A 17,166-nucleotide genomic window follows, 5' to 3' on the forward strand; every position below is an offset into this window, starting at 1 on the left:
TAGCAATAAAACACATAAAAATGGAGTATATCCAGTAAAGCCAAAAAACAAACTTATACTTGCAATCTTGTTGTTTGGAATGGGAGATGAAGCACCTAAGACTATGAGGTCAATGCATTATGTTTGTACATTGTGTTATTCTTGTGGCCAGAAGTGTGATGGTTTGGAGGGCATCTCGTTGGATGAACGCACCGACCTGTGCTTCCTATTGGAACCCTGAATGCTGCAACTTATAGAGAACGATGTCTTGGATCACTACGTTCGTTCCGTATGTGGGTGCGATAGAGAAGACATTTTGGGTGCTGTAGATGTTACTGCTCTTAATATCCTCCTCTTCCTAAAACCTTGAGGGGACTTAGAACTTAGCAGGAGCAATGGTTGTTATTACCGAGCTCCTGGCCATCATTATAAAATCGTACTGCTGTGAGAGGTGCTCACATTCCTTATTGAGGCACTTTCACAATCTCATTTTGACATTTTTTTTGGCCATTGTCATCACGTACTCATTTGTTACTGAAATTAACTATTTATCTACAATTTTTGTGGGAGTTTCTTTCACATCTTATACCATAGTGCTTTTCACTGAATTGCATAAAAATTCATCACAGTTTTTGAGTCATCGTGATTTTTCTCTTTGTTCCTTAATTTGTGGAAGTCATTCTGTATTATAAAGTATGCTGATAAAAGTAACCAATGGTGGCATAGAAAAACAAGCAAGGAAATATAATCCAAATCACAATCCATTTCACAATTGAATTCTTGTATATTGTAATCCAGTGGCACACTCAGGATTTAATAATGGAGGGGGGGGGGGGAGTTGAGTAGACGATTTGAGAATACACACTACACATCACGTACGACCTATGACTGAACATCTGCAGTGATCGCTAATATATGATACCCGTGATCTCCTCTGGCCCGGCTCGGGCAAACGAAGTAACACTTGCCTGAGCACTACGTCGTTCGCCTTGTGTTCACAGCGGCCATGATTCCTGAGAGCTATAGGGTATTCTCACCTTGTGTGTCTGCTAATTAATAAGTATTATAGCAATAGAAGACACGACACAACATAAATAAATAAAAAAATGAATTTTAATTAGGAAAAGATTTTTGGAAAATTTTGTTTTTTTTTCTTCTTTTTCTTTGGGGGACGCCAGGGCCCCTTGCCTCTCCTCTGGGTGTGCCACTGCTGTAATCACTCATTCTTTAAATTAAACTCAGAGAATTTTTCGCATAAGTAAACTGCTGATATAATTTTATCAGTTATAATTTATAAGATCCAAACCTAGCAGAGGGTTGGCTTCATGCCTTCTTATGAAGCCACAGAGCCTGCTACGAACATGTTAAAGTAGATATCTTTTGATGGCGAAATATAAAACAGATAATCATCCTTCTATTTTTTTTATGAAGGCATGAAACCACACAGCCTACGAATATGTTAAAGCAGATGCTTTTGATGGTTAAATAATTTACATTCATCGAAACATCTAAAACTTGTCACATGATCACTCTTTTGGATGTTTCAATTTCTCTTACCATGAAATTAAAAATCATCAAAATATATTAGCATTATAAATCATTCAGAAACTTGATATTCATGATAAAAATGAAAAATATTTACTGCCCCAGAAAACATCAAAGCTGAATGAAGTATGTATATGCAGATTTCAAGTCCCACAGAAATAATTTCTTATAAAGTTTTTTTTTTTCATGTTTGAATTTTGTGATTTTTTTATTGTTCTGTTTTTAAATAAAATGCGTTTGTTTTTTTTTAAATATATTTCCTTAACTTACTTTCTAGATTATCATATAAGCAGCCATATTTTACATCATTACGTAATGCCTTCATCAAAGCAAAATCTCCTTTTTCTACCTGCAACTCAGAATGAGGGACAATTTTCACATAATATCTGATGTTTGTGTCACCTTCTAATTTGACTGCAGGACAAAAAATATGGCAGAAGTGTGCTCAAATTATTACTTCTCCTTTAGGAGTATATCTCTGTCTCTGTTCCATGGAAAAGCTTTTATCCCTTAATGTTGCTCAAGGATTAGTTGTTGCAAACACCACCAACAACAGGTTCCTTCTCAACTCCTAGCACAAGCACACTAACATACTATAGGTTTTGCAACCTTTTGTGAGATTAATTTTAGGTGGGAGATTATTTTACTTTTGGTTTTTGGTAGATATTTTATGGTCTTTTTTGAAATGTTTGAAAAAATCAATGGTCACAATTATCCTTACTATAATAGTACAATAATTTTCTCAATTATCTTAATGTACTGAGAAATTACTTCACAGTTTGATTAACTGAGGAGCATGGTTAACTTAACATATGACAACTATGTAACTGACCCAATATTAAGAGGAAATGATGAATACATGCCTGTAGACAGCACTCGTGTCATAAAACTTGCTGTAGTATATAGCTGGCTCACAAAAAGTATAAACTAGAAAGACAAACTGGAAACAATCCATCAAGTCCTACATGATTAGTGACATCAAGTTTACTCAATTTCTCATATATCTCCTGCTGACTCATCACCAGTAGCTCTTCCTCCCTCTCCACTGCGCTCAAGTTAAGTTCTGCATGATGTTACTTTCATAAGGACGAAATACCTTTATGAATTGCTGATTTAACATCTTTGCAATATCCACCACAGTGGTTATCATTCTACCTTTCTCTCCAACTAGCATCATCCTTCCTTCTTGGCCACAAATCGATAAAAATCTCAAGGATTTCTTTTGACCTCATTACTTAACTGATGCTTATTCTGCACTTTTGCTACCAGCGAGTTACCTCTCCTGCTTGCCTCTTTGTACCTCCTTGTGCAACTGACTATTACCACCACTCATCTTATACTGCATCCATAATGCCTTCTTCACTCTTGATTCATCCATTTCACACCCACTTTAATTGATCTTTGAAATGCATTCAGATATTGCCTCTGCCACAATTCCTGAACAGGTTCCAAGCAGCATTGTTCTTCTTTTCTTCCAATTCTTTATTCCATGATATTGATGCAAGCTGTTTCCTGAGCTTGTCATAATCATCAGCATTATAGTTCCATACATGTACATATATACATATGCATCCTTAGTTCCATTTGCACTTAACTGTATTCTGAACTTTCTATTTGCAGTGAAGTTACCTGAAATTTATTTCTCAGCCATATATAAACTATCAGCATTGCAGTACAGTAGATCTATGCTGTCGCAACATAGATTTGTAAATCTCCAAGCAAAGTTCTTTTATAGATTAAATTGTCCTTTATAAAAAATAAAGCAAACACACTGCCTTCAAGCATTTATTTCTATTAAAATAACTACATAACTGAGCAATCATATGATACAGTAACAAGTGCCTACTTTACACTTTAAATAATTACACTATTATATGAAGAATCAACATTCTTTGTTAACGTTTTGCAGCTAACGTCTCAATTGCTTGCAATACTTGATCACCAGATAAGCCTTCTAGTGACTGTTGTTCTTCCCTCCCATATTCTGAAAAATATAAGAACACATTTAATTAAAGACATGGGGTTAGTATTACACATTAACACACAAACACAGTAAGAAGGATAATTTAAAATGCTGATTTCACATATCCATCTTTCTATTGGTGTTCCATGATCCATCTCATGGATGTTGAAATAACATAACATTTAGTTGCATTAAAAACATTGTATTAAAAATTTAATTTTTACAGAGGTGAAAATCTAAAAATTTGACATAATATTATGGCTCTTTTCTATGTCATGGTTATGATATCAATAACCTGAGCTCCAAAAACTGTGGTTGTGTTGGATTATCATCTGATATTATGGATTACTGAGACATCTAAAAATTATATCAAAACACCCATGGAGTCACAGACTCATCAAAGGGCATGATATCCTTCTATTTTTCTCCAATCAAATCAGTCAGAGAGCATGTGCAATTTATAGACAAAAATACTATTAGTGAGAAATGGATGGCAGAGTGTGGATGGTGGATTATGTAGGGTGTTGAAGATGGTGTTGAGTGCCCTCCTGCAATGAGTCCTTGAACTGCATGGAGGCATCACATAATAACAACGATACCTATCCACATGTCATCTTGAATGTTCTCACTGTAAGTGTCCTCATCCATTCTGGCAATGCATTCATTCCATTACTCTCACAGCATCTTTATGCAGCATCCAGAATAACCTAGTGCTCGCCAACTTCCCATGCAATATCTTTTCTACATCTACGCAAGTCTTTAACCCAAAATTTTAGTATATATATGTCTATATGATATTTATATTTTATCTATCACTTTACTAACATAGCACAATAAATGTATAAAACTAACACAGAGAGATAGCACTAACACTAATTTTTAAATAACGACATAATTCTTAAAATAATTTACTCCTTAAAATTAATTTTTAAATTTAAATTCTTAATTTTGTTTAACACTTAAAGATAGCAAAACATCCATATCAATATCCACACTACTAGTGTTCTGATAATGTAAGACAAGGGGTTGCAGACCTTATTACTTTCTTGATTATTTTTTTTTAAACATATGTGTCTATTTGTTATACTTTGATTTTCTTTAGGGAAGCATTTCTCTAAGAGAAAGTCTCTATAGTATTCTTTTATATTATCTTCTTTCTTTCTTAGTTGTAGTTAGCTGCACTGTCTTCAACTGTGGCATTAGTGAGAATTCTAGAAGCATAATGAATCTTGGCCAGCCTGGTTAGCATATCTGCTCTCCAGCCAAAAGGCTTTGGGTTCAAATCCAGCTGTGGGCATGGATGTTTGTGATTGTCTGTGAAAATACTAGAGGTGGACATTAGATGGCATTGGTGTAGATGACGGTTGGCGGATGAGGATGAGTGGTGGAGACAGAGAGTTATAGAGTAGGTGCCCTCCTTCGATGAGTCTAGGACCCCCCTTGAGGTGTCAAACAATAATAATAATCTTTATCTACATCTATCTACTCATGACTTATTCTTCATGGTATTAACAACACTACACAATTTTATCAAAGAGATGTTTTATTAACTTATATTTCGCTGATTTTCAACTTGGCATCATCAGAGCACAACACACTTGTACATGTGACAGTGAGCGAAACAATATAATTGCAAAGGATAAAAGATCTAAAGTCCTATTTTTGGTGCCTTCTAAAGGGGGAAAAAAAAAGCTATGCAGGAGTTTCTCTTAGGATAACAGTCTCCCAAATTTTTGGCAAATTAATGCAATCATATTTGTTAAGGTTGGGAGAATTCTTCAAAGCCGTTGCTGACTTAAAAAATAAACTTTCAGATCTATAACGACTTCTAAATAGCACATTCGTTTTCCTCCATCTAATCCTGTGTGAAGGAGTGTCCAAAGCGTGGTCTGCCAGTCCCGACTTGCCATAGTAATAGTAGCGAATGTATCTTTCATGTTCTTCCTGTTTGCCCATAATAGGCCAAGTCACAGTCACAAGGAACTTCATACACTCCTGGGTGTGCTAAAGAGTGAAGTTTATCCTTAGGCGAGCGGATCAGAGTTGCCAGCATGACATGAGGTTTGAAAGCGGTGCGAAGGCCATGTTTCATCAACACTTTGGCTATCTTATATGGGCCTATGTAGTATTTTATCTTTTTTTGTAGGGATTATAGCGTTGTCTAAAAACGTATGGAGCAGATATTGGAGTTCTGTGGTCAGAGCTGTATCGTTAGAACAAATGGCTCTGTGTGTAGGTGTTTTTAAAATACCATACTGCTGGAATGGATGATGATGTGATTGTTTATGTAGGTATCTTCCTGTGCATGTAGGCTTTCTGTAAATAGAAAAAGATAATGATCCATCTGAAAGGCGGGTGACTAATGTGTCAAGGAATGGTAAACTTTTATTTGATTCTTTTTCTACTGTGAAGTGGATTTTGGAGTGTTGGCTGTTAGGTAGGTGACAAACGCATCCAAAGTGTCTTGTCATTGGGGCCAGATAGCAAAGACATCATCTACATAGCATAACCACACTTGTGGCTTGTATGTAGCTTGTATGGTAAGTACTTTGTTTTCAAAGTGTTCCATGTAAAAATTTGCTAATGGGGGGGGGGACCCATTGCAGTACCATTAGTCTGTTTGTAGCAATTTTCCTCCCCATGTAAAGTCACCTGCATTCATGGTAAATTTAAATAATTCAAAAATATCAAGGGGAAATTTATACTTGATTAAATCAAGTGTCTATAAGTGGTACATTGGTAAATAAAGATTTGACATCAAAACTAACCATTATGTCTGAATTTTTTAGGATAAGATTTTTAACTAGTTTTGAAATGGACTGAATTTTTTTACAAAAGTAGAGGAGTTGCCAGTAAAGGGGGCAAACGACTTGGCTAAATGCTGGGCCAGTTTATATGTGGAACTATCTATGCTATCAACTATGGGGTGTAGGGGGATATTAGTTTTGTGGATTTTTGGTAATCCATAAATAGGAGGTGGTTTAACATGAATTGGTTTTATTTTCCTGATGATTTCTTTGGGCCATGATGTCACTTTTTTCAGTAATTTTTGGACTTTTTTTCTTTTGAGAATTTGTAGGGTCTCGACACACACACACACACACACACACACACACACACACACACACACACACACACACACACACACACACACACACACACACACACACACAGGAAGATACCTACATAAACAATCACATCATCATCCAGTCCAACAGTATGGCATTTTAAAAACACTTAGAGCCAGAGCCATATCTGCGCCATACGTTTTTAGCCAATGGCTACAATCCCTACAAAATAGATAAAATACTATATAGGCCCATTACTCTGCCCACACAAGAATACAACATGACATTTTTATTCCCTATATCAGAGATACATCTGAAAAGATTGTCAAAGTATTGATGAAACATGGCCTTTGCACCACTTTCAAACCTCATGTCAAGCTGGCAACTCTGATCCGCTTGCCTAAGGATAAACGTCACCCTTTAGCACACCCAGGAATGTATGAAGTTCCTTGTGGCTGTGACTTGGCCTATTATGGGCAAACAGGAAGATCAGTTAACATCCACCTGGAAGAATATGAAAGATATATTTGCTACTATTACTATGGCAAGTCGAGACTGGCAGACCACGTTTTGGACACTCCTTCACACAGAATTAGATGGAAGAAAACGCATGTGCTATTTAGAAGTCGTTATAGATCTGAAAGATTATTTTTTGAGTCAGCAATGGCTTTGAAGAATTCTCCCAACCTTAACAAATATGGTTGCATTAATTTGCCAAAACTTTGGGACTGTTATTCCAAGAGAAACTACTGCATAGCTGTTTTTTTTTTATTTTTCGTTAGAGGGCGCCAAAAATAGGACTTTAGATCTTTTGTCCTTTGCAATTATATTGTCACTCATTCACTGTCGCGTGTACAAGTGTGTTGTGCTCTGATGATGAAAAAAAAAAAAAAAAAAAAAATCAGCTAACGCCTTTTTATTCCCATATACAGGGAGTAGGCGAGGCCATTTAGCCCTATCTAATTGCTGCTCTTTGATAAAATTGTGTGGTGTTGTTAATACCGTGAAAAAAATAAGTCATGAATAACCGGCAACATGTAAGCTTATTTGTTACATCTATCTACTGCCTGCTCTTGCAATACATTCCACTCACCAAGCAAAAATCTGCATTTCACTCTCTCTTGTTCATAACTTATGCAGCTTCTATGAGTAAGAGTGCTGCATGTATCATCTAGATCTTCACTCAGATTCTTCTTCTCTCTTCCATCACCTATGTGGATGATGATGATGAGGCTGAATGAACTCTTTCTACTTCTGTCTGTCCTAGGAGTCTGAACAATTCTGTCCAGTTTGGTGTCACTTGTTGTGATTTGGTTTTCAGGTCCTCTTTTATTTTGTCTATCCATCTAATTTTGGGCTGTCCTTTAGATCTTTTACCTTCTATCGCTGCATTCAGGGCTTTAGATTGTAGTCTTTCTGTACCCATTCTGGTCGCATGCCCAAACCATCACAGTCTTCTTTCTTGGATTTTGTCTATTATTGTTATTTCTTGTTTTAGTCATTTCCTTATGCCTTTGTTTCTTAGTCAATCCAGCAGAGATACTGCAAGTAATCTTCTTAGCCAACCCATTTCAGTAACTAATAATTTTTTCTCTTCAGCCTTTTTGAGATTCCAGCATTCACTTCCATAGAGGAGTATTGGGAGAACCATTGTTTCATAGATTCTCACTTTTGTTACTTGTTTGATGTCTCTTGACTTCCATATTTTATTAAGTCGTCGAAAAGTTTGGGATGCTTGACTGATTCAATAACTTCTCCAAGGTAGGTGACGTTTTCTACCTGCTCTAGATTCTTACTATCAATTTCAATTTTCAGATTGGTGCTTCTTTTTCCAATTTGCATAATTTTTTGTTTTGTGTATATTTATGTTTAATCCCGATTTTATACACTCCTCCTTTATTTTATCAGAAATTTGCTGTAGATTTTCTCTCTGTGCTTGCAAGTAATACAATGTCATCTGTAAATTTTAAATTTGTTACATTTTCCCCATATATTTTGATTCTGGAGTCTTCATTGTTTAAGGCCTTATTGGTTGCTTCTTCCAGTGTAAGATTAAGCAGGTCTGGTGACAGATTGCATCCCTGTATTACTCCGCTCTCTGTGCTGAACCAGTTGGTTAAGGTGTCATCCATTCGTACAGCACTTTCAGATTTCTCATACAGATTCTTTATTATTCTTATCGTTTTGTTGGGAATTCCAAATTCTTCCATAGTTTTCTTCTATGGACTGAATCAAATGCCTGACGAAAGTCTATGAAATTTATGTAGCAACTTTGGTTGTACTCTAGTGTCTTTTCTGTTAGCTGTCTTAAGGTGAATAGTTGATCAATTGTGCTTCATCCTGGTCTGAAACCTGCTTGTTCTTCTCCTAGTGCTAGTTCTATATATGGCTTAATTTGTTTCTGGAGTATTTTCGTAAAAACCTTATTTGGAATACTGAAGAGGCTAATGCCTCTGTAATTATTGCATGTTTTATCTCCTTTTTTGTATATAGGAGTTATAACTGCTTTGGTCCAATCAGTAGGCACTGCTTCGTTTTTGTAGATCCTTTTAAATAATGTTTTTATAGTCCCAAAAGTTGTTCCTTTCCTGCCTTTAAGAATTCTGCATCTATTTGATCAATGCCAGGCACTTTTCAAGTTTTGAGTTTTTCTATGCTGTGTGCTATTATTTCTTTGGTAAAGCTATTTGTTTCCTCTTCCATTTCGGTGGCTGGAATAGTAATATCCTGGGAGCTGATTTTATTATATAAATCTCTGAAGTATTCTTCCCATCTGGCCATTCTTTTTGTTTTAGTTTCAATTAGTTGTCCCTCTTTGTTTTTGATCATTATCATTTTTGTTGTCCGTGTCTTACTAATTTGGTCTATTTGTTTATATAATCCATGAAGGTTATTTTCTTTTGATAGCTTTTCTGCCATTTTGCATTTTTCTTCTAACCAGTTATTCTTGTCTCTTTTAACTAGTTTTCTAATTTCTCTGGTTAATCTATTATATTCATTTCTGTTATAGTTTCATGCTTTTCCTTTGATCGCTTAACCTTTTTACTTCATTCAAGATCCAATCCTTTTTACTTTCTCTTTCTGTGTAACCTATTGTATTTTCTGTCGATTTTAATATTATTTCCTTTAATTTACACCAATGTTCTTCGATGTTTATGTTCTGTTTTGGTAGTTCCTTCAAGTTTTTATCTAGTTCTAGTTGATATTTTCTTAGAATATTGTTGTCTTGTAGTTTTTTTAAATTCAGTCTCCTTTTGACTCTAAAAGTGCTTTCAGATTTTAACTTTATTCTTAGGTTTGCTAATACTAGCTTATGGTCTGATCCACAATTTGCAGAAAAGGATTTGCAATTTAGGATACTCGATTTCCATCTTTGATTTACAATAATATAGTCTATCATATTCTTGGTTTGTCTGTCTGGTGATATCCATGTCCATTTTCTTTAGGGTTTTGGATGTTTAAAGAGAGTGTTGGTTATTGTTAGTCTATTATTTGAGCAGAAATTTAACAGTCTTTTGCCACGTTCATTGCTTTCTCCATACCCGAACTTTCCGATTACTTTTGGACAGGTATCCCAGTCTTTGCCCACTTTAGCATTTAAGTGCCCCATTACAACTAGGAGATCTTGACTTGATATCTGCTGTACTGCTTTTTGCAAATATACTTGAATAATATTCAGTATTATTCAAGTATACTTGAATAATATTCAGTGATCAGATTGATGTTTTAAATCTTGTTTTAATTATACTAGGTGAGATAGGATTGTAGGATAATAGAGCTAATTCCAGCTAATAATCACTCAGATTATTAGCTGGAAAATTTTAAACAACTTTAATCCTATCATATCTTCCCTCTTCCTCCTGTCCACCAGACTCTGCAAATTACATCTTCTCAATCTTTCCTCATACTCGACATTCCACAGGTCAGACCTTAATCGCCTTTGGACCCTTTCCAACATATCTTCATCCTTCCGAAAACCAGGTGACCAAATCTGGGCACAATAGTCCATGTGTGGCCTAATCAAAGCCTTATACAACGGAACAAGAATCTCCCTACTTCTACACGTCAGTGTCCTCTGCATCATTCCCAGAAGCCTTTGTGCTGTCGTCACAATTTTGGCTATGTGTCCCCTAAATTTCAGATCCTTATCCACTATCACCCCCAGATCTCTCATTTCTTCCACTTCCAACAATATATCCTTGCCAAGCATAAATTCTGCATCCCATCTTTGTTTTCCAAATTTTGAAACCTTACATTTTGCAACATTGAACTCACATCCCCATTTCCATGCCCAATCACTCAATTTATTCAAGTCTTCTTGTAAGGCCACAACATCTTCACTACTCTTCATGGCTTGTCCCAACTTCGCATCATCTGCAAATAACTGAATATCTCCATCCAAATCTTCACCTATATCGTTAATATACAAGTTAAACAGTCGTCTTCTTTCACTACGCGTTATTCCCGCTCGCTTCCTATGCAGGGTCCACGTGTTACTTAGATGCCACTTCTTGTTAGTATCACTCCCAACCGACCTGTAGCCTAACCTGCTGCTGGGGATACAAGTCAAATAGTAATGGCCCCGAAACAGACCCCTGAGGCACTCCACTAGTGACTTTCCTTTTCCTGGATATCGCTCCCCCATACACAACTTGTTGATACCTATCAGATAGCCAGTCTCCAATCCAATGCACTAATCTAATATCCAACCCCATCTGCTCTAGTTTGACTATCAATTTATCATGAGGTACTTTATCAAAAGCCTTTGCAAAATCTAAGTATATTACTGTGTATCCTTCTCCTCTGTTCAAGGAAGCAGTCACTTTATTGTAATAAGAAAGTAGATTACTAAAACATGACCTCCCTTTAGCAAATTCATGCTGTCCATCAAAGATAATACCATTGTTGTCAACCCAACTCTGGATCCTAGTTCTCACAAGCTTCTCCAACAACTTAACCACAACACCTGACACACATATAGGCCTATAGTTTGATGCTTGAGTTCAATCACCTCCTTTATGAAGTGGCACAATCTTGCCCTCCTTCCACTCTTAGGGACTTGATCAAGTGCAAGACGCGTATTAAAAAAATATGTCAAGACAGGTGTCAACTCCCTGGCACATTCCTTCAGAATACATGGTGATATATTATCAAGTCCCACAGCCTTATTAACGTCTAGTTTACTCAACTCCCCATACACCTCTTGCTCATTTACAGTCAGTCTCTCCTTCCCATTATCTACTGCTCTCAATCTCTCTCTATGAAGTCACATTCACAAGATTGAAAGACCTTTATGAACTGCTCATTAAGTATCTCCACCACACATTCTGCAACAGCTGTCTTCATACCATTTTCTCATATCAATGTCATCCTTCCATAATCATTCTTTCTTTTGCTGGCTACATATCGAAAGAACTCCTTAGAATTCTTTTTGGTTTCATTAGCTAACTGCTGTTCATACCTCTCTATAGCTACCCTCACCAACCAAGTCACCCTTCTTGCATGGGTCTTTGTAGACCTCATGGAATTGGTTATTTCCACTTCTCTTATGCTACCTCCACAATGCCCTCTTTCTCTATATCGCATGCTTAATCTCTTTATTCATCCATCTCACACCTACCTTATTTAACCTTATCAACCTTGGAATACACTTAGACATTGCATCCACTAGATAGTTTTTGAAAATCCCCCAAGCTGCATTGATCTCTTTTCCAGCTAACTTCTCATTCCATGCTACCCACAAGCTGTCTCCTGAGCTCTTCATAATCACCCCCCCCCCCTTGCAGTTCCGCATATACCCTTTTCTCACAGAGGTCCTCACACTGCTGGCAACCACCCAGGTAATCACCTCATGGTCGCTCTCACCAATTGGTGGATGATTTGACACCTCGTTTACAATTACATCCTCTGATGAAATGAAGAAATTCAAGACCCTCAATCCTCGCGCACCCTCTGTTACATACTGTCTGAGGTAGTTATCCCTCAAAAACTAAAGAAACCACTTGCTATTTCATCATTCCAGTTTATATTGCCATAATTAAAATCACCCATAATGATCACCCTTTTCTTATTTGCTTGGCTAATTTGAATATACATTTCATTATCACCACCATCCACATTACTTGGTCTATAACAACATCCAACCAAGTATTTGATTCCAGCACTTCTATCTCACACCATACTGCCTCAAAACCAATGGCACTATTTCCCTCTTGCATCTCTACTTTGTATGGACATAACTCTTTCTCTATCATCAATAGCACTCCCCCCTCCCATTTTACCCCTTCTATCCTCACGAAACACATCATACCCTTCCATCTCTATTTGATGGAAGGATATGATGAAATCCTGTCATCATCATGGAGAGATCACATCGAGTGATCTCTCCATGCTCGACTGGGGCCATTTCCCTTTCTGCTTATTCATTTTAAAGCCCTTTTCAATTCCAACTGCTTCCTCTTGATCCCAGGTCATCCTATTTCTTTCCTGTCTACACATGCTCTCGCCTCCTCTCGGAGCATCCACCTTTCTCACGCTGTGTACCCCTGTCCACCCTGAGCCTCCCCGTTCCCCTGCTCCTCTTGCACACCCATTCTCTCATTTTCTATACTCATACCACTCACTTCCTCATTCATAACCACCTCTTCAATCTCTCCAGCTCTTCCACATCACTTCCTGCTTGATCTGATTCATCCTCTCTCATTCTACTCACTTCTCTACCTTCCAGCAGCAGTCTCTCCAAGCAACTCACACCATAACCACTCAAATGCAGTCCATTGCTCCCATACAGTTCACTTCTTCCTTCAAACTCATTCCACACATTAACAAACCGTACTCTGCCTCCTCACAAATTTCAGCCAGCATATCATTCATAATCCTTGCTCTCTGCCTCATCTAACCACAGTCATACCTAGGCAACATGCTGACTACCCTTCCTGTCACACTATTCTCTATCATCCTTCTAAGCAGCCTCCTGATATCCATTCTGACGTGCTCGTTGTCCTCTGTCATGTCGATTACAACCATCAACTCCTTTGCTCGCTCCCTCCTCATATCCAATGCCTCAATCACTCTACTCATTTTACCGCCTGGAAAACATACCTTGTACATCCTATCATCCAGCACACCTTTAATAATGGAGTTGCCATATAATGCCATTCGCTCATCTTTCATTAACTCTTTCATGCCATCATGATTAGTTTTAATAGTTTTTACCTGAATTTTCTTAATTTGATTCCGCATCCATTTCATCTCTTTCCTCATCCAATCCAATTCAACTTCCGAATCACGCATCACATTCTCTCTATCATTCAATCTTTCTAATTTTCTAACTCTCGACACCCTCTTCTCACTTTCATTCATCCTTCTGTTCTTCCGTACTTTTGATCCAACATGCATCCAACTTTCGCTATCATTCATTCTTTCGATTTTTTCCACTTTCGATTCCTGCATCACGCCTTTCCAGTTTCATTCATTCTCTCAATTTCATTTCCTTCTGCCACTCTCGCCTCGCTTTCATCCTTTTTAACATCCATTACAGTTTTTAAATCACTCGTTTTCTTTTTTACTGATTTTTTAACATTCTTTTGCCTCTCTTTCACACCATCCTGCTCTTCCGAACGTGCACTCATTTTCCCCGCGACATTCTCACTACTAATACTTTCTGTCATCAATTTCATATATTCATCAATTCCTCGTTCAGGTCACACTTCGCACACACCCTCCTTCCATCCACCCTAAACATCGACAAACCATTTATGTAACCAAAAGAACACATATACCACACCTCACACTTAACAAAATGACTAAAGTCTAAATTAAATTCATGGAATGACAAAGCCGCCGCCATGTTATTTCCTCTGCTGGTGATTTAAAGAAAGAAAATGAAATATGCTTAGGATACCATGGTATTTTGATGTGAATACAGCTATGGGATTAGACAGCATATCAACTTGCACATTATGAGAACATGTTATGGAATTAGCAGTGTCTACGCAACTAGACTGTTTAAGTCTCACCTTTGATAATGTCCCAAGGGAGCGGAAGGAGGAAAAATAATTCTGTTTCATAAAGGAGATTCCAAGACAGAGGTAGAAAATTATAGACTGATCAGCATCTCAGGAATGGTGGTCAAAGTATTGGAGAAGTCAGTTAAGTGCAAAATTCAGGAATGGGAAGATAGGAATAGGATACTGTACATGGAGTAGAGCATGGTTGTGTGAAGGGTAGACCATGCCTCTGTGATTTACTTACTTTTTATAATAAAGTAATAGCCAAGTTGGATGAGGGGAATATCTACACGATACTGCCAGACTTTGCAAAGTTGTTTAACAGGATATTGCGTGAACTGTTACAAAAACTGGAGCAAATCTGACAAAGATAGGAAGGTTTCTGATGGATAGACATCAAAGGATAATTATTTATGGAGAAGATGTATCTTGGACAAGGCAAGTGACTAGCAATGTGCTGCAGGGCAAAACAAAACTGAGTAGAGTAATAGTTAATAAAGATGATGATGATGATGTAGAGATTTTGTAAGGCAATTTAAATACACAGCATAGACAAAGGAGAATGGGCATCAGTTTAATATGACAAATTCATGACTTATTTTTCACGGTATTAACAACACCACACACTTTTTTCACAAAGATGTTTTTATTAATGCTTCTATTTCGCTGATTTTCAACTCGGCATCATCAGAGCACAACACACTTGTGCATGTGACAGTGAGTGAGTGAAACAATATAATTGCAAAAGATAAAAGATCTAAAGTCCTATTTTTGGCACCCTCTAATGAGGGGAAAAAAAAAAAAACATCTATGCAGGAGTTTTTCTTAGGATAACTGTCTCCCAAATTTTTGGCAAATTAATGCAACCATATTTGTTAAAGGTTGTGAGACCTTAGAAAAAAATAGGACTTTAGATCTTTTGTCTTTTGCAATTATATTGTTTCACTCACTCACTGTCGCGTGTACAAGTGTGTTGTGCTCTGATGATGCCGAGTTGAAAATCAGCGAAATATAAGCGTTAATAAAACATCTTTGTGAAAAAAGTGTGTGCTGTTGTTAATACTGTGAAAAATAAGTCATGAATAACCATCAACACCTAAGCTTATCTGTTAGATTAATATGCCAACGTGTAAGGTTATGCATTTTGGGATGAAAAGATTACTAGTTGTGTACTGCACTGATGGAACTAGACTTTAGGAAAGTGATATGACTAAGGATTTGGTGGTGCTGGTAAATGGAGTTGAAGTTCAGAGAGCATGTTGCAAAAGTGGCTTAAAACAGCTAATAGGATTATCTGCTTACTGAAAAACATGCTAACAAGCAGAGATAAAGAGGCTATTATACCTCTTTATAAGTTTTTGATAAAGCCGTAGCTAGACTGATGTGGAAAAGATCTAGAAGTAAGTGAACAAGATACTGGCAGGTTTATGGAATGCTCCTTATGAGGACTGACTGAAGATTTGTAGATTGCAAAAAAATTGGCTAGTAGGCAGAAACGAGGGAAAATGATAGACATAAATTACTAGAAGTGTTTTATAGAATTGACACTGAAAATTTTCAGTTCATGACTAAGGTGTATTGGGGGGAGGGAACAAGGTGACATCTCTGTAAAATGAGTGTGGTTAAACAAGGGCATGGGGGCTTCTTTTTTTTTTTTTTTGCTTGGAAAGTGATGAATGAGTAGAGTTGGTTGCCAGAGTGAGTACCTTGTCAGTGAAGGAGTTCAAAGAGGAGTATGACATTGTGTGAATGAAGGTTAATGTTTGCTGAGATACTAGGCTTCCTTCCCAATGTCTTTAGACTTTATGGGATGCTTATGTAATAATAAGGTGCATTACTATCAGTGAAAGCTCTACCATACCAAAATATTAATATTTTGCTAGTGTATGCATAATAAATCAAATGATGCTCCAATGATGGCATATGCATAAGAAAATACACTGATATTTATTTAAAAAATATAGAAACATTTCAAATAACTGTCTCCCAGACATCAAACTTATTGTGTTACAATGACCACACAGAGTCCTCAGACTCTGTGCAGGAGAGCATTCTACACTCATGACCCACCATCCATCCATCCATCCATCCATCCACACACACACACACACCAAAATCTACCATGTATATGCCATCTACCACCAACTAATGTGTTTTTGGATGTTAACTGTATGTTCTCTGGGCAATTTGCCTGTATGCAGGATGAAAAATACGAGTTTCTCAAAGAAAAAAAAACTGTTATCTCCATATGGAGTTAGCTAAACCACCTTCAACTGATAAATTTGGCTGAAAAACATTAACAAAATCACTCTTGTTAAGGTTAGATTAATGCAACAATGACAAAATGTTAAAAAATTTATGACATAGGATTGTCATTTGTTATTACAATTTCATCCAATTGTGAGCAGTCAAGGCATGCTGGAAAGTTTTTGCTTCCTATGCTGGTATCTAAATGCAGTTCATATGTACCATCATCTTATTGTAGAATGGCTAGATGTGCCCATAATTACTTACACTTACAGGAGCAAGCAATTCTGTAAATTCACAGAAGAGACTATGGGCAAATTTATCATTCCAAGATAAAAGAAAATGCTTATTTTTA

At 36.9% G+C, this 17,166-nt stretch overlaps 1 protein-coding gene across 1 annotated transcript in view; it reads right to left on the reverse strand.

Moving 5' to 3' along the window:
- Positions 1-3,295: 3,295 nt before the first annotated feature.
- The window catches only part of ND-B8 (NADH dehydrogenase (ubiquinone) B8 subunit), a 158,774-nt gene continuing 144,903 nt past the window's right edge, over positions 3,296-17,166 (reverse strand). Inside the window, exon 3 of the mRNA XM_090413953.1 lies at positions 3,296-3,508. Within this exon, the coding sequence (XP_090270079.1) occupies positions 3,420-3,508 (89 nt within the window). The 3' untranslated portion in view covers positions 3,296-3,419. The remainder of the gene's footprint in view (positions 3,509-17,166) is intronic.

This window comes from Typopeltis vanoorti, chromosome 24 (assembly GCF_054136105.1).
Source record: "Typopeltis vanoorti isolate ZY-2024b chromosome 24, IOZ_Tvanoo_1.0, whole genome shotgun sequence".
NCBI classification, from domain to species: Eukaryota; Metazoa; Arthropoda; class Arachnida; order Uropygi; family Thelyphonidae; genus Typopeltis; species Typopeltis vanoorti.